The sequence below is a fragment of the Trametes versicolor genome, assembly GCF_000271585.1.
Source record: "Trametes versicolor FP-101664 SS1 unplaced genomic scaffold TRAVEscaffold_3, whole genome shotgun sequence".
Lineage (NCBI taxonomy): Eukaryota > Fungi > Basidiomycota > Agaricomycetes > Polyporales > Polyporaceae > Trametes > Trametes versicolor.
In genome coordinates this window covers 968,890-988,934 of record NW_007360323.1, presented here as the reverse complement: position 1 = coordinate 988,934, position 20,045 = coordinate 968,890, and the positions used below count along the sequence as shown (strand labels likewise).

General features: G+C 56.5%; 10 protein-coding genes and 1 non-coding gene across 11 annotated transcripts; 7 read left to right on the top strand and 4 right to left on the bottom strand.

Moving 5' to 3' along the window:
- Positions 1–1,263: 1,263 nt before the first annotated feature.
- TRAVEDRAFT_63212 (Sua5/YciO/YrdC/YwlC family protein) lies at positions 1,264–3,958 on the bottom strand. Its single transcript, XM_008037218.1, has 6 exons — positions 3,909–3,958; positions 3,804–3,855; positions 3,682–3,741; positions 3,437–3,625; positions 3,251–3,388; positions 1,264–2,529 (listed from the first exon to the last, which is right to left on the bottom strand). The coding sequence occupies exons 1-6, from the start codon at positions 3,912–3,914 to the stop codon at positions 1,343–1,345; spliced, it is 1,632 nt and encodes a 543-aa protein (XP_008035409.1). The 5' UTR covers positions 3,915–3,958; the 3' UTR covers positions 1,264–1,342.
- Positions 3,959–4,095: 137 nt separating this feature from the next.
- Positions 4,096–4,552, top strand: TRAVEDRAFT_115587 (like-Sm ribonucleoprotein; the record flags this gene model as incomplete). Its single annotated transcript, XM_008037217.1, has 4 exons — positions 4,096–4,209; positions 4,265–4,366; positions 4,420–4,473; positions 4,529–4,552. 4 exons carry the CDS (start codon positions 4,096–4,098, stop codon positions 4,550–4,552), a joined length of 294 nt encoding a protein of 97 aa, XP_008035408.1.
- Positions 4,553–4,947: 395 nt separating this feature from the next.
- Positions 4,948–5,356, bottom strand: TRAVEDRAFT_76901 (uncharacterized protein; the record flags this gene model as incomplete). Its single annotated transcript, XM_008037216.1, has 2 exons — positions 4,948–5,028; positions 5,090–5,356. Coding segments are annotated over 2 exons (348 nt in total), but the record flags the coding sequence as incomplete, so codon positions are not given.
- A 759-nt stretch (positions 5,357–6,115) lies between these two features.
- TRAVEDRAFT_56741 (RNI-like protein) lies at positions 6,116–8,927 on the top strand (the record flags this gene model as incomplete). The annotated part of the gene is made up of 3 exons (XM_008036973.1): positions 6,116–7,058; positions 7,113–7,399; positions 7,452–8,927. 3 exons carry the CDS (start codon positions 6,116–6,118, stop codon positions 8,652–8,654), a joined length of 2,433 nt encoding a protein of 810 aa, XP_008035164.1. The 3' UTR covers positions 8,655–8,927.
- Positions 8,928–9,051: 124 nt separating this feature from the next.
- TRAVEDRAFT_27033 (uncharacterized protein) lies at positions 9,052–11,583 on the bottom strand. The gene is made up of 12 exons (XM_008036598.1): positions 11,427–11,583; positions 11,265–11,376; positions 11,197–11,211; positions 11,029–11,144; positions 10,866–10,977; positions 10,398–10,813; positions 9,769–10,348; positions 9,577–9,705; positions 9,416–9,525; positions 9,281–9,365; positions 9,151–9,216; positions 9,052–9,100 (listed from the first exon to the last, which is right to left on the bottom strand). Exons 1-7 carry the CDS (start codon positions 11,522–11,524, stop codon positions 9,925–9,927), a joined length of 1,293 nt encoding a protein of 430 aa, XP_008034789.1. The 5' UTR covers positions 11,525–11,583; the 3' UTR covers positions 9,052–9,100; positions 9,151–9,216; positions 9,281–9,365; positions 9,416–9,525; positions 9,577–9,705; positions 9,769–9,924.
- Positions 11,584–11,749: 166 nt separating this feature from the next.
- Positions 11,750–12,499, top strand: TRAVEDRAFT_162604 (uncharacterized protein; the record flags this gene model as incomplete). The annotated part of the gene is made up of 2 exons (XM_008037215.1): positions 11,750–12,337; positions 12,388–12,499. 2 exons carry the CDS (start codon positions 11,750–11,752, stop codon positions 12,484–12,486), a joined length of 687 nt encoding a protein of 228 aa, XP_008035406.1. The 3' UTR covers positions 12,487–12,499.
- Positions 12,500–12,793: 294 nt separating this feature from the next.
- Positions 12,794–14,281, top strand: TRAVEDRAFT_115387 (Aldo/keto reductase; the record flags this gene model as incomplete). The annotated part of the gene is made up of 11 exons (XM_008037214.1): positions 12,794–12,848; positions 12,907–12,980; positions 13,042–13,078; positions 13,137–13,215; positions 13,267–13,342; positions 13,404–13,440; positions 13,491–13,635; positions 13,686–13,739; positions 13,797–13,879; positions 13,940–14,094; positions 14,156–14,281. The coding sequence occupies 11 exons, from the start codon at positions 12,794–12,796 to the stop codon at positions 14,279–14,281; spliced, it is 921 nt and encodes a 306-aa protein (XP_008035405.1).
- A 929-nt stretch (positions 14,282–15,210) lies between these two features.
- On the top strand, positions 15,211–16,513 carry TRAVEDRAFT_162601 (uncharacterized protein). Its single transcript, XM_008037213.1, has 9 exons — positions 15,211–15,275; positions 15,332–15,360; positions 15,421–15,564; positions 15,618–15,831; positions 15,889–15,953; positions 16,010–16,051; positions 16,116–16,122; positions 16,184–16,313; positions 16,379–16,513. The coding sequence occupies exons 1-9, from the start codon at positions 15,218–15,220 to the stop codon at positions 16,404–16,406; spliced, it is 717 nt and encodes a 238-aa protein (XP_008035404.1). The 5' UTR covers positions 15,211–15,217; the 3' UTR covers positions 16,407–16,513.
- Positions 16,514–17,039: 526 nt separating this feature from the next.
- Positions 17,040–18,024, top strand: TRAVEDRAFT_162598 (14-3-3-like protein; the record flags this gene model as incomplete). Its single annotated transcript, XM_008037212.1, has 4 exons — positions 17,040–17,112; positions 17,190–17,499; positions 17,548–17,894; positions 17,969–18,024. 4 exons carry the CDS (start codon positions 17,040–17,042, stop codon positions 17,971–17,973), a joined length of 735 nt encoding a protein of 244 aa, XP_008035403.1. The 3' UTR covers positions 17,974–18,024.
- On the top strand, positions 18,023–18,094 carry TRAVEDRAFT_t47. Its single transcript has one exon. It is a non-coding gene; the product is annotated as a tRNA-Arg (tRNA).
- A 279-nt stretch (positions 18,095–18,373) lies between these two features.
- On the bottom strand, positions 18,374–19,778 carry TRAVEDRAFT_162595 (Deoxyhypusine synthase). Its single transcript, XM_008037211.1, has 6 exons — positions 19,556–19,778; positions 19,032–19,505; positions 18,762–18,971; positions 18,677–18,706; positions 18,528–18,623; positions 18,374–18,471 (listed from the first exon to the last, which is right to left on the bottom strand). Exons 1-6 carry the CDS (start codon positions 19,754–19,756, stop codon positions 18,406–18,408), a joined length of 1,077 nt encoding a protein of 358 aa, XP_008035402.1. The 5' UTR covers positions 19,757–19,778; the 3' UTR covers positions 18,374–18,405.
- Positions 19,779–20,045: the final 267 nt, after the last annotated feature.

Here is a 20,045-nt window from a genome sequence, read left to right as displayed (position 1 = left end):
CGCATGAGCTGCTGGAAATGCTCAAGGGGAATGGTGATCTGTTGCGGAGGGGTGTCGCGCCCCGCGCTGGGAGCAGGGGTAACCGTTCGGGAAGGTAGCGCAAGACCATTGAAGTTCCATGGGGAGGGAGGACACTCCTTGTCGGGAGAGGACTGCGGCATTGCTCCAGGCAATGCCGGCGAGTTCATGAAAGGGGAAGCAGCGTGTTGACCTAATCGGGACATATGAGCTAAGCCATTTGCGGAAAGACTCGAAGGCACATACCGTTCGCCTGCATCGTAGGAACGTTGGAGGGAGGAAACAGTGGGGTAAGAGCAGAAGCTTGGAGGCCGAGGAGGATGGAAGGCGTGCAGACATTGGGCCTACGGGCGAGAGGTTATATACGGCGGGCGAGGGGGCGGGAGCGCCGGTGAGCAGAACTCAAAGGACGACGAGAGAGGGCAAAACATCGCTATAAGATCACTTCCTGCCTTTGCCACGTTTTGCACCTCCATCGTCCCTTTAGCAGTCTACTTTCAATCCCAGCGAGGGTCTGCACGTGCCCCTCTACCCCTGCGAGTGATCACCTACCGTCTTCGCCACTCGCGTGCGCGCAGAATTCCCAGCGGGATAGGGCCGTCCAGCAGGGCAACGGGACAATGCAGTCCGCGTGCGTAGTGAGCCACAGCAGAGCCGGCGACCTTTTGGGTGTTGTGCGCCCAGCACACCGTCTCTTCCGTAGAATTTAATTTCGAGCGCGGTGTCACGCAGGCGCTACCGACTTCTGGGTGATGGGCTTTCGTAGTGAGGAGGTTTGGCCGTATGAATGACCATCCTGAGCAATTGCAGTCAGCGACGCCCTCAGAAGGTTTGCCATTGCTCCTAAACGCGTCTCGTAGCATTAACTGGTGTTTTTTCTGCATCGCGCGCACGCCAGCGCAGGTTTCGCGCCCAAGGTGCCACTACATGTGTTCGCCTCAAGGCTGCAATGAGGCTTGATAATTCAATCCGCGCCCGGCGGGTACGTTCCAAAGAACACCGCATCGCCGAGCCGCGACGCGTGCCCGCAGAATTGTGAAGAACGACCGAAACTCCTTTCTCTGGAGTCTGCATACTCCCAGAAGTCGCGCCGACCCGTAGCTGCTTGTCACCCGCCGTCCCGCCTACCTTCACGCGCCCCCCGAGCTCGGAAGGCACGCGATGGAGGGCGGGAAACCGAGAAAGGCAAAGGCCCATAAAGAAATCCAGACCAAACGACGAAAGACGGGAGGTCGGTTCGACATAAAGGGATCCCGCGCCCAGGCAGCGTTTATGGATAATTTATTCGTAACAGTAAGATATGCGTACCGGTGCGAATGTAACACTAAACTTCTATCCAGACCGAGTCTCCGGCGGCCTTCTTCACGCGGTTCATGACTGCGAGCCCCTCCCGTTCCTCCTGTATCTCTTCGATGATGATGTGGTCCACCTTCGCGCTATCCAGGGATAGGAGCCCGTCGAACAGCCTATGAGCGGAGACGGCTGGCTCAGAGACGGGACCCAGTGGGTGCACGATCCACTCGACGTCAGAAATAGCGAGCGACGATAACGTTGGCGCAAGGAGGGAGTCGGAGGGAGACAGGACGCCGATCCGGAGAGGCCGTCCCAGACCCAGTGTATCGGCGGTGAGGGAGTCTAAGAACGTCTTCAGAGGGATACGCTGCGTCCCAGCAGGAGGAGTCGACTGGGTGAGTAGCAATGTCACCGGTACACTTGGAGAATAGTGTCGGTACTTCATGCCGGGGGTGGTGGGCGCCTGCTCCATCGCTTCGTCGCTATAGTCGCGTCGGTGAACCAGGACCTTCGGTGCAGGATCCAGGCCTACGAGGTCCTCGCGGACGACGCGCTCCAGGTCTTCCACCGTCACCCCTCCCGGCCTCAGAACGCGCAAGTTCCCATCGGCTTGCAGGCCGTCAACCACTGTGCTCTCTAGCCCCACCCCACACGCTCCCCCATCCAGGATGATGCCCAACTTCCCCTGCAAATCGTTATAGACGTGCTCGGCTTTGGTGGGGCTCGGTTTGCCCGAGGAGTTCGCGCTCGGTGCAGCCACAGGTGCGTCTGCGAGTGCGATGAGGGCCCGCGCGATCGGGTGTGAAGGCATTCGGACAGCGACCGTGGGCTGATTCGCCGTGATGATTGAAGGAACGATAGATGGGTCGGTCGGGAAGAGGAGAGTGAGCGGCCCCGGCCAGAAGCGTTCCATAAGAGCCTGGTAAGTCCTCGATATCGTGTAGCCCACGGGGAGCACTCTATGCAGCATCTCGCGCGAGGATACATGGACGATGAGCGGGTTGTCTGGGGGCCGACCTTTGGTGGAGAAGATACGGGAGACCGCGTCGGGCTCGAGAGCGACTGCACCGAGCCCGTACACAGTCTCCGTCGGGAACGCGACCGTTTGGAGCGTGTGCAACTGCTTCGAAGCGCGTTCCAACGCCTCTAGTGTCTCCTTAGATGCGATAACAGGTCTGTCGGATTCGAAGGAGACCGATGCTGGATCGCACTGGAGCACTTGTGTCGAGAAAGCCATCGTCGTCGGAAAAGTCGTGGGGCGTCGCAGAAAAATTTGATGGAGAGGACGTCTACGCCAGAGGACTCTAAGTCGGAGCATGCAGATGCATTCTAGGTGACGCAGGTAGCAAGATAAGAGTCTAAAGCATCGATGTGGTCGAGTCAGAGGTCTGCGAATCATTGGCGGTGCAACTCAGAATCCGGATCGCTTGAAGCTGGTCACTCTGTGACTTCATATCGATTGCCGTGAACACCCATGGGCGCCCACACATGTGGCTAACGATCCGGAAATTAACACCGGCGAACGCCAATGTTCCTTACGCAAGACGATGCACATATGTGCAAAAAGTAGTAACGTAGACATAACACGTTGCACGAAAGACACCAATAGAACTACAAGTACACGAGAGAAAGAAGGCATGAAGGACCGTGTCGATATATGCTTAATTTCCACCCATCATCCTCATCCTGTCCGGGTGGATACCGCCACCTCCAGGGGGGCCACCAGAGGGAGGTCCTTGGGAGGGATTGAAGCCATTCGGTGGACCTCCAAGAGGAGGGCCATTGGGACCGCCGGGGCCAGGCATGCCAGGCATACCAGGAGGGAATGGCGGACGGGCCCCGTTAGGAAGCCCGCCGGGAGCGTTGTTCGGGGGGAAGGGTGGCATACCTGGGGCTATAGTCTTAGCTCGGGCCTTACTTTGGAAAAGGATGAACTCACCTGGCGGGAATCCACCCGGACCCATACCTGGAGGACCCATCCCAGGAGGCATAACACCGTTCGGAGGGAAAGGGGGCGCACCTGGAGGCCCCATCATGCCAGGCGGACCCTGCATACCAGGGGGCATGGGTGGACGACCTGATGCGACATGAGGAATGGGGGGACGAGCAAGAACTGTTTGCGTACCGGGACCGAAGGGAGGAGGACCACCGAATGGCGGCGCACCGTAACCCATGGGAGGACCCCCAAAGCCAGGGCCAGGGGGACCCAGGTGCTGGGGGCCAAACCCAAATCCGCCTGGAGGGGGAGGGTTTCCGCTCTCGTATGCAGCTGTGATCTGGTCAATGATGCTCTGCGCCTTGTCGTGACCCAGTGCTTCAGGCAGATTATCAATACAACATGAAGAGACGACGAACAGACGTAGGACGTACACGCATAGTAATCCCGAACGTTGGCCAGATGGTTTCGTCCGCTGTTGTGAGCCTTCCGAACTGTACACGGATTCGATGTTAACGGGACGTGGGACGCGTCTACAAAGTGTCCGAATACGCACCAGAGGCAGAGTCGTGTGTCAGGAACACATCGCAGTAGTCACAGTAGTGTTTCTGGAGAGAGTAGGTTAGCGCGGCTGCACGGCGAAGGATAGGAAGGGACGTACTGGCATGGTGGCAGCAGAGACCGTGATGGTGCTGAGGGTTACAGACCAAGGCGCGGGCGCTAATGATGGAAGCATCGCCACAGAGTTTTCATCGGAGCTTGAATCAGATGCACGTGACAAGAGCCGGGACTGCAGCACGCGTCGCGCGAGGGGCTGCATCCTTCGACTCCGCGTTCGCGACCTCGACATGGACACCGCTGCCAACGGCATCCAGGAGCCTTTCGATCTCATCAGGCTATCACTCAGTGAACGTGTCTTTGTCAAGCTTAGGGGAGACCGAGAGCTTACAGGCATTCTACATGTCGGTCTTGCAAGTACCGTCTACTGCTAAGCTTCGCTGAGTATTGTTTCAACAGGCCTACGATGGACATATGAACCTGATTTTGAGCGACGTGGAGGAGACCATCATGATTGTAGACCAGCCTGAAGGTGGACCAGAAGAACATAGCACTGTAAACGTGGGTGAGCTATACCTTGCGCGCTGAACTTGTTGATGAAGCAGAACCTCAAGATCGCCAAACGGAAAATGGACATGCTCTTCGTCAGAGGAGATGGTGTCATATTGGTACGCCTCGACTTGTTATATTGCTTACACCCTCATAATATGTGGTGTACTGTAGGTCTCGCCACCGTCACGAACATGAGTGGTCATATCATCGGCCAGTCCACCTTCGCGCATCTCTTCGTCTATCCTCCATCTACGGTCGCTTCTCTGCAAATGTACTTTTCGACAACAATCGCGCCCTGTGGTTACTTCGCTGTCGATTTGCCTGTTGTTGTATTGCTTCAGTATGCTGGAACGTATCCGGTCTCTATCCGCAACTGCAGCAAGTGACGCGTGCGCGTGAAGCCCCATCCGCTAACCCAGGCCCTGTGAGTCTTTCGTACAACCAAATATGAACTAGCGAGATCCCTTATTGTGTACAGCCTCTACGTCACCAATCTTCTCTCTACCATCGAACATGCTGAACCCGTAGGTTGAACCGGGGGTTGTCACGGTGGGCGTGGTTTCAGTCGTTGAAGGTACGGCAGCTTGACCCAGTTCGTCGTCGGTGTCGGGTGCGGCGGCTCCTCGAGGCCATGTGCCTTCACGAATCCATCCGGCTTGTAGTATTTTGATCTAATAGTGCGACTTCTGTGAGCTTTGCGGCTACAGAATAGGGAGACAAGACAACACCCACCACCAGCGCAAGCGGTAACCTATGCTTCAACCTCGCCCCGCCAACTAACCCGTTCCAAACCCTGTCTATGCCCGCTCCCCATGTCTCGTCGCTTTCAAGGGCTCCGGGAGTTGCCATGATATTTTCGAGCCGGCGACGGGAAGAATTTGGCTGCGTAGGATCGGGCGGATTTTGCGCCGGCTCGCGCCATATTGCTCTGCGAGCGTGGAAGAGTTCGGGTCCAGATGAGGGCGTATCCGTCGCAGCTAGACGTTGCTCAAAAGGTGACAAAGGCATTGGACAAGTTGCAGGAAGCGCAGGCGTTGCGGTAGACGGCGTAACGACTGGAGTTGCGACTGTCACATCTGATAGCGTGTGCACCTCGACGGTCCCGGGGGCTGGTGACGAGCGAGGAAGTTGGCGCGATTTTGGCGGTTCATCCGGAGACGATGGTCTGGTGATTATGATAGTAGCGACAGGAGGAGGTTCAGTATCCTCGGCTGGAGATGCGGAGACCGCCCAGCCAAGGCTTGCACTCATCCGAGTTGAAGGGAGCGCGCGTAGGCGCCCAAGCTTCGTCGACGAGCGCTTACCCAGTATAGACATGCACTGCTTACATCAGCATCTCGGCACGTGCACCCATCACCAAGTAGTGCAGCTCAACGGTGCGCCCGCCGACCAACCTCCTTGTCCTCCTCCTCCATGTACTCCCGGGCCTCCCCAGCGCAGTCCACGACGTCGCTCTCGGACGATGAAGAGGACTACAACAGCAAATCTGTCTTCTTTCCCGAAGGCGATAGCAGGACGGACATCATCCCCGCCCAATGGTCCTCTCGACTCAGTCTCCGTTCAAGTGATTCATATGCTCGCCCTTCGCCTTCACAGGCCTCCCGTCTTCCCCCTGAAATCTTGATCCACATCCTCAAACATGTACATTCGGCCCGCGACATCTACCACGCCCTCCTCGTCTCGCGTGCCTGGTGCGAGTGCTCGGTTGAACTCCTGTGGTATCGACCCTACTTCTCAAAATTCCCCACCCTCGTCAAGATGATGCGCATCCTATCGCGCGAGGACCAAACCTTCGTATATGCGCAATTCATCCGCCGGCTCAATTTCCTGAACGTCGCGCACGACCTCACGGACTCTCTGTTTTCGCGCCTCGCGCAGTGCGTGAGGTTGGAGCGGCTCACTCTCATGAACTGTACCGCGTTATCAGATGAAGGTTTAATGCGCGTACTTCCTCAATGTCCAAACCTCGTTGCTCTTGACCTCACCGGTGTCGCCGAAGTCACGGACAGCACTGTCGTTGCGGTAGCGAGGTCCGCGAAGCGCCTACAGGGAATCAATCTCACCGGGTGCAAGAAGCTGACGGACGCCTCCATCGTGGCGCTCGCGCAGAACTGCCCCCTCCTTCGTCGCGTCAAGCTCAGCAATGTCGAGCAGATCACAGATCAATCTCTCTCCGCTTTGGCGAGGTCATGCCCGCTGCTGCTGGAAATCGATCTCAACAATTGCAAGCGAATCTCCGACAGTGGCTTACGCGACCTCTGGACGTACTCGGTGCAAATGCGCGAAATGCGGCTTTCGCATTGTGCGGAGCTCACTGACGCGGGTTTCCCTGCACCCCCGAAACGCGATATCATCCCTCCCGGCATGAATCCATTTCCCTCCGCAGGTTATGCTGGTCACGCGTCGGACTTTCCACCCTTGAAGGTCCCACAGCCGTTCGACCAACTCCGTATGCTCGACCTTACAGGGTGTTCTCTCATCACCGACGACGCCATTGAAGGTATCGTGTCGGCCGCCCCAAGGATCCGCAATCTCGTACTAGCCAAATGCACGCAGCTCACGGATAGCGCTGTGGAGAGCATCTGCCGACTAGGCAAGGGGCTGCACTATCTTCATCTTGGCCATGCTGGGTCCATCACCGATCGTTCAATCAATAGCCTCGTCAGGTCGTGCACACGGCTCCGCTATATTGACCTCGCGAGTGAGTACCGTGGACGCTACTTTGCTCCCGTGCTGATAAAAGTAACCTCGTCAGACTGTCTACAACTCACGGACATGTCCGTTTTCGAGCTCTCTAGTCTGCCGAAACTGCGCCGTATCGGGCTCGTTCGTGTCAACAACTTGACCGACCAAGCTATACAGGCTTTAGGGGAGCGCCACGCGACCTTGGAGCGCATACACCTGTCGTATTGCGACCAGATCTCCGTCATGGCTATACACTTCCTCCTCCAGAAGCTGCCGAAGTTGACGCACTTGAGCTTGACGGGGATACCCGCATTCCGGAGAGCCGAATTGCAGCAGTTCTGCCGCGCACCACCTCAAGTAAGTCGAGGTTGATTAGTATTGTGGTTGCAACTCACCCAGCTCCCGCCAGGAGTTCAACTCTCAGCAGAGAGCGGCGTTTTGTGTATACTCAGGACACGGCGTGGCGAAGCTACGAGATTTCCTCGCGGATCTCTTCGCCACGATCACCAATGAGTTAGCCACTTCGAACGACACGGACTACGAGGACGATTTCGATGACGCAGAGCAGGTAGAACCCCGAACTGCACCAGACGGAGAGGGTGATGCTTTGGAGGAGGATGACGATGAAGAGGACGATACCGCGTCGGAAGTATTCGTTGCGCAGGGAAGTTCCAACGTACACGAAACACCGCGGGCCCCCGATCGTCCTATGCACGAAGAGCCTCCCGCTAATCGTACTCAATACACGCCTAGCCGAGAACACCATATAGTACGGGAACCTAGACGACACCCTACACCCCGCGCCCATCCTCGCGCTCAGGTCGCGAGCCCTCCGACCTGGTTGGATGCTGCGGGTCCGTCGAGACCTCGTCGAGGTTTTGGGCAACAACCTCTCGTTGAACAGTCGACATCCCCTACGCCCAGCGAGGCTGCGTCCAATCGCAGCGCCGGCACGAATCATTCCACTGGCACGGCATTCTTCCGAACGTATACGGACGCGAACCCTGCTATCCGGAACGGCGTCATGACTCCGGACCTTGTCTTCGCGGAGATCGGGCATGGACGTGGGGCTGGACCGGGGCCGAGCACCATACTCGCGCAAAGTCCTGGTCGGCGAGAACCTGGTCCCACCATGGAAAACTCCTATCCCGCCGTCTCCTCCAGTCCCACCGGGCGCAACCTGACGGCAGCGTCCGCGACTCTCAGTATGGCAGTCTTTGATTCTCGGCATCCTCCCCACCACCGCAGCGAACCACGAGTGGACCTGACGTCGGGTCGGCCACCCGTCCTGCATGATGCATCCAACTCCTATATGCGCCCCCACCAGCATCCAGACGGCACCATCGGCTTCTCTGTCCTCCGAGAAACGTCCCCCCGCTCGCTGTCTCCCACACCGAGCACGCGGGAGCTGCAGGAGTCTGTGCATTCTGCGCTCGCGGGCACAAATCCCATACCGGAGGGCGATGGCCGAGGGCGGAGCGTCAAGCGGACGTTGCGTAACACATTCGCCGTCGCGGAGACATTCTTCAGCAGTCGCGGTGCCGGCGGGAGCGGTGCGGACGGCGCGGCGGGCTTGACCGGCAGTCGCGACGTCGACACCCATGGACACTGAGCTGCGTCTGTGGTCTCTCGGTTCCCAGTTCTTCCTCTTTTCTTTGTGTCTCATGCTGTCTCTGTACCCCGAATATTGTATATACCACAGTCCGGTCCGTTTCTCCCTGGATCCTTGTCTCCGCAGCGCATTTTCATGTCCGTTAATTCTAATTCACCCGTGGTTGACTAGCATTGTTGAAGTACCTCTCTGTATGCGCACAGCTGTATCACATATAGCACATCTCGTATTCTACGCTCCTTAGAACATGGCTAGCTTCGCTCATATGTTCTCAGCATCTCCAACATTCCGCCGGCGGTCGTACGAGCGCTAGCCAGCCTACTTAGCGCCCATTTATGCTGTGAGCGCATGATCTGAGCAAGCATCGCGTCCACCTTTCCTCTTCCCTTGCTCCTCGGGTTCTACGGGTCTCTCTTCCACCATGAATATCAGGCTGGTACGGGTAGGTGAGGCAAAACCAACGCGCGGCGGGCATCCTCTTACGGTGGCCAGATAGACGACCTCACGGGCATGCAAGCATGCAACCTGCAAAACCTCCCTGAAAACTACACGCTGAAATACTGTGCGCCCGCTCTTCGCTGCTGCATCTAAGGGACTGTGCATCTGATTCAGGGGACCTCTGGTAGATCTGTACCACGCGCTCACGTGGCCCCAGCTGTCGTATGTTGCGGAGGAGGACGGGAAGATCGTGGGGTACATCCTGGCGAAGATGTGCGTATTCTTGCTGCGTTTGCGCGGTGACAGGCTGACTGTGTTCGCAGGGAGGAGGACGTTAATGAGGGCGACGAGCCTCATGGCCATGTTACTTCCATCTCGGTCTTGCGATCGTACCGTCGACTGGGCTTGGCGAAGCGGCTCATGATCCAGTCTCGTGAGTCGTAGCTTGCCTTTGCTAGGCGTTTTGAGTTAACGGTGTGTGTAGAGGAGGCGATGGCGACCGTGTATAAGGCGTCTTACGTGTCTCTACACGTCCGTAAGTCTAACCGCGCCGCCCTCGGGTTGTACCGCGACACGCTCGGGTTCACCCAAAAGGACACCGAAAAAGGATACTGTGCGCATCTCTTTCTACTGTGTGCGCCCGCAGGACGCTGACCGAAAGTGCCATTCAACCCAGACGCGGACGGGGAGGACGCGTATGCGATGCGCCTGTCACTCAAGCACTTCGCGCGGTAGACGCTAGATGTGTGATGTATCCCTACAGCGCGCGTCGCGCTAGACATATACTACATAATGTTACATATCCTGCGAAAACTCATAAGGTTCGCCCCACCTAGCCCTCTATTGGCGACTCTTCCGCGGCCGGTGAGTGCGATGCTTCGTCCAGCGCAGGACTAGACGGCTCGGTTGACGCTTCGGGAACCGTCTGAGGTGCCTGGGGGTCTTTCGACGGAATTTCCGGCTGATGCTCTGCTTGTTGTGTGGGTGGTTTGGGCGGCGGCTGTGGTGGTGCTGAAGCGGCTCGGTGGCGTTGGATAGCTACCCGCACTAGCTGCGCGGTTGACAGCCCCAGTTCGTAGTAGCCGTCGTTCGTCTTGCTATCGAACATTCCGGTATGTGCCTGGATCTCGTCCGACGCCAGCGTATTGCGATTCGCGACGAAATGGGCACCGAGAGGGGTCTTGGGCCTCGGGAGGACAGCAAAGGTCCGCGGAGAAGGATTCGCAGGCGGGTTTGCCGGGAGATACGAGTAGAACCTGTCACCCCAGTGAGTTGCCAGTCCGAACAGCCTGAGAGCGGACGTACGTGTGGAACAGGACGCCCATGCGCGACTCGATCTCGAGCAGCTTGCTCAGTCGCTCCTCCAGCTCGGCCTGGCTCCACAGGTTCCCGACGTACTTCATGTGGTCGGAGACCCACGCGTAGCTGGTCCCGATGTCGTCGCGCTTGTAGTACGCAGTTCCGGCAGCGGCTCCGGCGATGAGCGCTCCGCCGACGGCGTATGCTGCGGGTGCCCACTTGGACCATACCGAGGTCGTTGCGGTGGTCGACTGCGCCCCAGCCGCCGCGGCCGTTGCGGCGGACGTAGATGCCGCCGTCGTTGTGGTGGTCGTCTTCGCGCCCCACCCCTTGAAACCGCTCAGAACATTGGTGGCTGAGCGGACATAGTCTGCTGCTTGGGTGGCGCTGTTCTTGAACATGAAGGGGTGGAGGCCGAGATACTGCGCGGGAATCATGAGAGGGACGTGCGTTAGGCAAGCGGGTATGGCTTACTGGTGTGTCGAATGCGATGCAGGCAACGATGTTAGGCCACAGTGGTGCGAGCTTGTCGGGACGAGTGTTGACGAACTCGATAAGAGCGTCCGCTGCGAGCAGACCGCCCATACTGCCCGCTATACTGTCAGACGACGAGTCTCAAACAGATAAGTCAGCGCACCTATGTCCACATAGGACAATGTTAGCTTTGCCTGCCCCTCCACCTATGCCGTTCGCTACCTCCCGCCGCACGGTGAGGTCGGTAAGCCAGTCTGCGAACCTGGTGACAGCTGCATTCTACGCGGAGTCCTTCAGTAGTGAATGTATGTGATTAAATGGCTAGACCTACGAGGTCGCCCTTGGTCTGTGCAGCAAGACGGTGAGCGTACATACTAGCAGATTGCAGCACATACGCACTTCGTAGGCGGGAAATACGATGCTCTCCACGGTGGTATTGTCTAGGCTCTCAGCAAGGATGTGTTGCAGTCGCTCAGGGAACTGGCCAAAGGTGGTATCCGTTCCCTTGAATCTACGCGTGTGTCAACATTATGTCGCGCGTAACCAGGGCTATAGACGCACCCATGTATAAATACAATCAATACCAGGTCGGTAGGGGTTGGCGCAACGGCGGCCTCAGCGGGATTTCCGGCAGACGATGAGACTTCAGGGGATTGCATGATGGCAGTACAGCATCACAGAGGACGAGGGAGCGCACGGGGTTGCACGAGTGGCAGACGCTGCGAGCCCGGCGATGCTCTCCGCAAAGCGCAACGAGGCGGGAATTGCTATTTTTGGACTGGGCGGGCTGCACATGTGATTTATGCTTCTCACGGTCGGAAGCGCTGGAGATGAGATCATCGGCCCGCGCATGCTCTTGTCGTACTTGTCTCTCGACCACCACCATGTCCACCTCGAATGATATCGACTTCGCTCCTGTGCTTAAGTATCTCGGACTGCCTGAGACTTATGAACCTGACCCTCGCACTGCGCCTATGGACTTTCTGCATCGAAACCTGCAGTCCCTGCCTCCCCATCTTCTTAGGCTCTTTTCTGCGAACACAACGCCAAAGCAAAGAACAGCTGTACCAGCCATCCGTAGCAGGCGGCTGAAGTATTCGCAGTCTAATCCGCGAGAGCTTTCGCTCTCCAACGCCAAATCGACGTGGCCGACACTTTGGGAAGGCAGGGAGAGGCCAGGAAAGGAACAGGCGAAGGAGGAGAAGGAGTGGGCGCAGAAGGCATTCATGGGCGGTGGGAAGCAGCAGGTGGGAAAGCTAGGCTCGCTGCTTGGCAACTACGAGGAGGAGCGTGAGTCGGAGCGCGTTAGGACAATACGCAGACAGCGAGCGGAATATATCGAATCGCTCCCTGAAGAAGATGAAGAGAGTGATGACGAGGAAGATGCCCCTCCTCAAGACCTTTCACCAGCTGAGGCTGAGGCTACCTTCCTGAGGTTGGTCAAGGAGAAATTTATCTACGGTTTTCTCGAGGTATGTCTATGCTAGTCGAATATGTCTACGTATGTTCTGATGAACAACAGTCCATCGACTACGACGAGGTGGACTGGGATGAACGTTGGGATGAGGACCTCGACAGGGATGCTGAGGACAGATGGTTTGACGACGAAGAGGAAGGCTGACTGGCCAAAGTATAGCAATAGCAGGAGAATCATTGAGCCAGGTCTCGACCCTTCAAGTGTGCATCGCAGCTCAACACCACTCTCTCAGCCACTGACGAAAGTGTAGCTATTCATAACCCCACACTATGTTACGCCACACCGTCGGGTAGGTTTCTCATGCGCCTGCTGCTATCTGCTGTTCAGGTGCTCCGGCTCAGCGGCGCGGCGTCGTATTGCTTGGTAAGACATCTGGTGGAGTACTTAAGGCTGGTACCCATGGGCGGCGGGTCAGGAGCCCAAGCATCCCGCGAAACGATACGTCTCACCGATGGCTAACGTACCTCGATTTAAGCTGAACACTGGCGCTCTGATACCTGCTGTTGGTATGAATGACGTCCGCCAGTTTTTGTAGCGAGAATGCCTGATCAATCTTGTCAACAGGTCTCGGAGGGTGGTCTGGTAATACTCCGGAAGAGCGTGAAAACGGTTGGAAGTTCATGTTTAGTGCTCTGAAGGTACGTGTCGTAACTTATCAGCAACTACATGATGTCCCATCTAACCCCGATATTTTGTCAGGCCGGATACCGGCTGATTGACACCGCCTACCACTATGGTGAATAGTCTATGCTCTTTTGGAGAGGTTTGTGCCTGACGTTTAACCGTCTGGGTAGGCACCGAGACGACTACCGCAGTTGCAATCAAGAAGTCCGGAATACCCCGCGAGGAAATTTGGATTACTACGAAGCTCCAGTACGTACGCATCATGTAGACAATGCTAAGGGTGCTCATGGCCGCCTTCAGTTACCAACACACGCCGTGGGTCGAGAAGTACTTCCAAAAGAGCCTCGACAACCTCGACACCGATTACGTTGACTTGGTACTATTATATTGCGCTACTTTAGGCCATTGCTCTGCTCTCTAACATGATACCAACGCAGTACTTGATGCACTGGCCGATGACCTGCAAGTTTGTTGGTAAGGACGGAGTATCCGACCCGTTCGAACGTTACTTACTTACCCATCAGAGGACGATCCGGAGCCGCTGGACGAGCAAGGCAACGTTATCCTGGATGATACCCACACGTTCACCGCAACGTGGGCGGACATGGAGAAGATCTACGAGAGCGGGAGAGCGAAGGCGATCGGGGTCAGCAACTTCTCCGTCAAGAAGTGAGTCCAGGCGCATGTATCTCGAACGTATCTTCTGATGTTCCTTGTAGCCTCGAGAAGCTCCTCGAGACGGCGAAGGTCGTCCCCGCCGTCAACCAGGTCGAGTAAGTCGCGACGATCTTCCGAGACGCGACACGTCCGTTGATCCGACGTGTACTTAGGATGCACCCGTACCTCGCTCAGCCCGAGTTGAAGAAGTATTGTGACGAGAAGGGCATAGTGCTCACCGCGTACACCCCGACAGGTAAACTTTCTCGGATCTCGCAAAGGAGGCCCCGAAGGCCGTATATTGACCGCGCACCAGGCTACAATACCGTGCGTTCTGACCCTACGATCATTGAGCTCGCGGAGAAGTACAAGACGACACCGGGACAAATCATCATCAGCTGGCATGTCGCCCGGGGCGTCGCCGTTGTGCCGAAGAGCTCCAACGAGCAGAGGCAGAAGGATAATCTCAACGTATGTGGTCCGGCAATGCGCTTGTTCTCTTGGCCGAGTTTCATTTGACCTCGATGCGCAGGTTCTGGACCTAGACCCGGAAGACGTCAAACGCATCACCGCCCTGGATCGCAACAAACGACTCTGCAACTACGCTAATGAGCACGGGAAGGTGAATGGTTGGACGTACGAACAACTGGGTTGGTAAGGGCCGCGCTGTATCTATGAAATGAATTCGCCGCTAGGATGTACGATTACGAAGATTTTGAAGGTATGCGGGCCGTTGCTCCCCTCTCCAATGCGATTCCATCTTCCTTATACGGAGGAAGTACTGCTAAGTCTGTCGTCACTGCACGCGATTCATTCACTACGACCACCAGATGAGCTAGAGAGTGTAGAGGAACGGCAGCAAAGCGCTATTTTAAGCAGCGGGCCTCGCCATTTCACCGATGTTCATGACGCTGACTGGACAGTTCTCATGGGATGATGCTCGGGCGAGCACGTGCCGCATCGCAATGCCCGCGGAAAACGTGGTGTGTTCTATACGCTGGTCCGTTGAGATACGCCGTCATTCGAGGTACGCCGGTCTGTGTGTTTGTGGTCATGGCGCGGAGAACTCACGGAGATGATAGGTGCATCGTGTGCTCACGCGCGGAGAGTATGCTCGACATCGTCTGAAGTGAGTAATTGTTACTCCTCACCCGTTCAGGACATGTGGGTACTTGCGACGACGAAAAACGGTGCCGGCACGAGCAGTGCGTACCTAAGGAGCAGAATGATCCGCAGAAGAAGCTCGCCATCATTGACTTAGTCGCGGCACGTCGAAGAACGATCCGAAATATATCCTTTCCTAATACGTACCGCCTCAACTTCGGATGCCCATACTCCATCGTGACTTTTTCCCCCGGACTCTGCAATACGCTCTGGGGCCCTGCGCTGCTCCGGGAAGGCCTACGCTATCCGCCGAGGCAGTCACGCAAGCGTGAATCGCCGAAGCACACTCGAGATGCTCCACGACGCTCGCACCGAAGACACAATGCCAAGCCAGAAGCCCCGGCTCGTTCGACCTGGGGTAGGCTTTGTTTGAGGTATAAATGCGAGCTCGGTAGGCTTGGCCATCCTCAGACCGCTGCGCTTGTCAAACATGAAGCTCGCACTCCTTTCCATCCTGGCCGCGGCTGCCATTGGCGCCAATGCGCACTGTGAGCTCATCTCGACCTCCGCGCTGCATTCATTTCGCTGACATTCCCTGTGATAGTCACCATGCAGTACATCTGGGTCAACGGCGTACGCCTCGAGCAGTTGGCTGTCATATAACCTGGTCGCTGACGCTCTGTTCTATCTCAGGCTGACCAGGGTCAGAACACGGACATCCGTATCCCGCCCAGCAACAACCCGGTCACGGACGTTACCTCGAAGGACCTCACCTGCAACGTCAACGGCCTCACCGGCACTGGTGTCTCCACCGTGTCCATCCCCGCTGGCTCCAACGTACGTTTCGGGTAAAATGTTACTCTCACAAGCCGTCTGATCTCGCCCCACAGATCACCTTCGAGTGGCACCAGCACGCTCAGCGCACTGGCGAGGACGCCATCTCCGGCGGACACAAGGGTCCCGTTCAGGTCTACATCGCCAAGGCGCCGTCCACCGCCGCCTCGTTCGACGGCCAGGGCACTGTCTGGACCAAGATCTACTCTTCAGGTCTCCTCAACGCGCAGTCCCAGCAGTGGGCGACCGATATCGTCAATGCTGACAACGGTGTGCATTACGGCTTCTTGATTGGTCGTTTAGGAGGCTGATACGTGCACGACACAGGCAAGCACAGCGTTGTGATTCCCGCCTCCCTGCCGGCTGGCGAGTACCTGCTTCGCTCGGAGATCGTAAGCACACTCCCCTGGGACGTGTACATCCACAGGTACTGATCCTGGTCCTGCAGATTGCGCTCCACGTTGCCCAGAGCTACCCTGGTGCCCAATTCGTATGTACTTGTTCGTTGACTCTGATGATCCGTGTTGACCATGCGTCTACGCGCACGCCTATAGTACATTGGTAAGCTATACATACCTCTGATACATAGCCTATATGAGTCTAACGTGTATCGTTTGTTCAGGCTGTGCTCAGGTCAAGATCACCGGTGGAGGCAGCGCGAACCCGCCGAAGATCGCTCTTCCGGGTGCCTACAAATCGAGCGACCCCGGTATCACCGTCAACATCTACAACAACCTCCAGAGCTACACCGCGTGGGTCTTTCTTCATATACTGATATATGTTGTGATATCGGGATTGAATGCGCTTCTCTTGATAGTCCTGGCGGCCCCGTCTGGTCTGGGTGAACTGTTCCGTCTATGTAGCATACCACACATATACTGTATCTGTTTCTCGGGCAATAGCATGGATATCGCACATACATCACTGTGTACGTGTGTTGTATACGCGATGCAACTTGGACAGCATATACCGCAAGCGGCGCGTCCGAGCCGACGTGCTGTGGGTGGCCGCATCAACCACAGCAGTTGCCATAACGGGCGCCCGCACGTTGCTGATACATCTCCGCCGCCTCATTGCCACCGCGAGCCACAGTCGACGAGCGCGCTCCTCTGGGCCAGTCCCGCTCATGGTGAGGTCGGGAGTCCCTTCAAGTGTCTGTTAGGCTTCTTTCGACACGGCCTCGTAGGTACAGCAGAGCGGTACCCGCGGTCAAGGGCATGGGACCATCGTCATCACTGCCTTACGTGTCGATATCCTCAGGCGGCATGGCTTCCGCCTCCCCTCTGCCCTGTGTGAGGACCTCTCTTGATATAAGCCTCGCTCTCGCACAACCGTGGGACAACGCCGCGATCCCCAGTTCTCTTTCACATCCTCCGTAAACCCCGCCCGCTTCACGGCTATGTCCTCGGTGTGTGCCTGTCTCGCTTGTTGCACTACGCCTCGCGGTGATACTTACAAGCCATGCGCATGTGCGGCAGATGAACATAACGCTCTCACGACTCGACAGACTGTACCTCGCGAAAGTAGCGGACCAGGCTGAACGCTATCAAGGTATATTCGTGTGAACATAGTCCTGTATACCGGTGACACTGACCACGCTTCGTCTCTCCCCTGACGGTTTTGTGTAGATGTCATCGACCAGCTTAAGGACGTCATAAACGCGAACGACGCTCAACTCACCATCGACGAGCGGAATCTACTGTCCATAGGCTACAAGAATCTCACCGCTAACCTTCGCTCAAGCTGGCGTACCATCGACACCTTGCAGAAGAAGGAGGCTCTCTTGTCAACACGACAGGAAGTCAAGCTCATGCGCGTACAGAAGGAGCGGATAGAGAAGGACATCGACGCTCTCTGCCGGGACGTCATTGACCTTCTCGAGCGCACTCTCATACCGGCCGCGAATGACGGCGAAGAGAAGGTGTTCTACTCCAAGATGTAAGCCTTACCCTACTCACATCGCTGCAGTCTATCTAATTTATCAAGGCGAGGGGACTACTACCGCTACCTCGCCGAGCTGACCCGTCTTAAACCCAAGGAGAACCTAGCGGCTGTGTCACTCGAGGCCTACAAGTTCGCTTACCAGCATGCGCTCATCACGCTCCCGCCGACACATCCGACACGCCTGGGCTTGGCTCTCAACTTCGCTGTATACTTTCACGACATCATGCGCAGCCCTGAACGAGCGTGTCATCTAGCGAAGCACGCCTTTGACGAGGCTATATCGGCGGCCTCCGAGTCACCGTCAGAGGGCACGAACTTGGAGGACTCATTGATGATACTGCAGCTCATGCGGGACGATTTGATCCTATGGCACGGGGAAATTGGCAGAGGTATGTCCTTCATATCGCGTGCATATTGAGCTCACATTTCGCTGATACTTGTGTTATTGCGACGTCGCGGTCAGATTGAGTCGGTACTTTCAAAGGTACACAGTTATGCCTGTATCATACTATTCATCGGCCGCCTGGCGAAATGGCATCGCGTCTGACTACGAATCAGGAGATTGCAGGTTCGACCCCTGCGGTGGTCATCAGATTGTTTTTCTGCGGTCTGTGCCTGTTTTTTTGGGCTTGGAAAGCGAGGGAGGGCAGGGGAGGAGGAGGAGAACCATCGGAACGGCCGCAGGAGCCATTAGGCGCCGGAAATATATATAGGCACCGGGCGGATGTATAGCCGTCCCACAGGTGTACATTCACAGCAAGCTGATTAAAAAGAACAGGCATGGTAGACTCGTCGAATGAAGTTCAGAGAGTGATACAAGGTACCCGCAATGAAAGGAGCGCGAGGACGCAATTCTAGTACACGGTGAGTATGCTACAGTACATCGTTTTATTCGTTCTTCTAATCTGACTGGGCGAAGGTGCCTGCTACTAACAAGGGGAAGACGAGAGTTGCGTCGGCAAACACCTGGGTGAACACGTCAGAGCTAGCAACTTACATTCGCGCCAAGTCTGGTCGCTTACCTTGACCGATTCCGACCCAGCTCGGATCTTCCCCCAGGATACCGCTTCGTCCGGTCGTGCACCAGAGTCCGAGCCGTCAAACTCCTGACCGGTATTCTGTGATTGGGCGTAAGCTTATCGCCCAGGGGAGCAACCAAGGGGTCACTTACGATGTAGACCGAGTAATCGGCACCGTTACGCTACAGCCACCGAAACGGTGAGTAGTATTCCCTGGCTCCCATGAACAGCACCTACAATCAACATCGCGTTGGCGATTTGATGCTTGCAGACACCACCACCGAGGATGATCATCCCGGCCTTCTTTGATTTTCGTGAGAGCTCGTTGATGTTGCGGATATCTTGGACGATGTCTACGACCAGGCCAGGGTTTTTGAACGAGTGGAAGTATATCATGTCTCCAATCGATCCGTCGGTGAGCGCAGGGCAGAACACCGGAATGTCGTTCTAGACAAGCAGGACAACGCTCAGCGCGGAGCGGTGAGGATCAAGAACACGTTTATTCACTTTGTAAGCCCAGTAGTATACAGATTCCTCGTTGTTGATCTCCTTGCCAAGCCGGCGAATGAATGAGCTCGGGGTCCACACCTGCCCGGTCTCCTTCTGCTCGGCGAGCATCGCGTCCAAGATGGGCGTCAGCCAGTCCTCAAATTTGCAGTAGTTGTCGTTCGGGACGATGAGGTTGCCGATTCGGTTCATGCCCTTTTTGCGGAGCTCAGCGCCGTCTAGGTTGAATTCTGCGAGGTACGTCTTCCCGAGGCACTTGATGAAGTCTTCCTCGATCCCGCCGGCGGTCGTGACGATGGCGGTGACATGCTTGTGCTTCGCGAGGTATAGTAAGATTTCTCGGAGACCAGACGAGATGAGATTCGACGTATAGCCCAGGAAGACGTTGCACTTCGTGTTTGCTCGGACCTCCGGATCCAAGTAATCCTCCGATTCGTCCTCAGCGACGGGCTCGTCTGAGAGCCTCCATTTGCGCTAGGCGGGGCTCGGTGAGTGGTCAAATATTGATTAATGTGGTACTGCACCATCTTGTTCACGATATCGATAGCTTTCCCCAGGCTATTTGCCTGAAATCCGATTCTCTTGTAGCTCTCCAGCAGCTGCTGAAGAGACACTTCCTGTTCGAAATTGGGGCCCTTCACCGAGACCGCGAAGTCCGGCATCGGTTCCGAAGGCATGAGAACTGCGGCTGAGGCGCCAGATGGTATCGCGTTGGCCGAAGCCATTTCGAACGTGGAGACGGAGGAGAAACGGCGGGGTGATGGTGGTTGAGCGAAGAATTGCAAGGAACTGGACATGAAGGCACGAAATGTGGGAGATAAGATTAGATGGAGGCCAGGGACGATCTGGATCTCGCTGCGCCCCGGTTACCGAAACGAGCGACGCGTCTCATGATGAGCAACACACCGCCCTTCCTCCACACCGACCTTACCCTCTGGCGCTGACACGACGACCCCTGGCTCCCGCCAACGCCACACACGACCTGGACGTCCTATACCTTAATGTCGGCCGCCA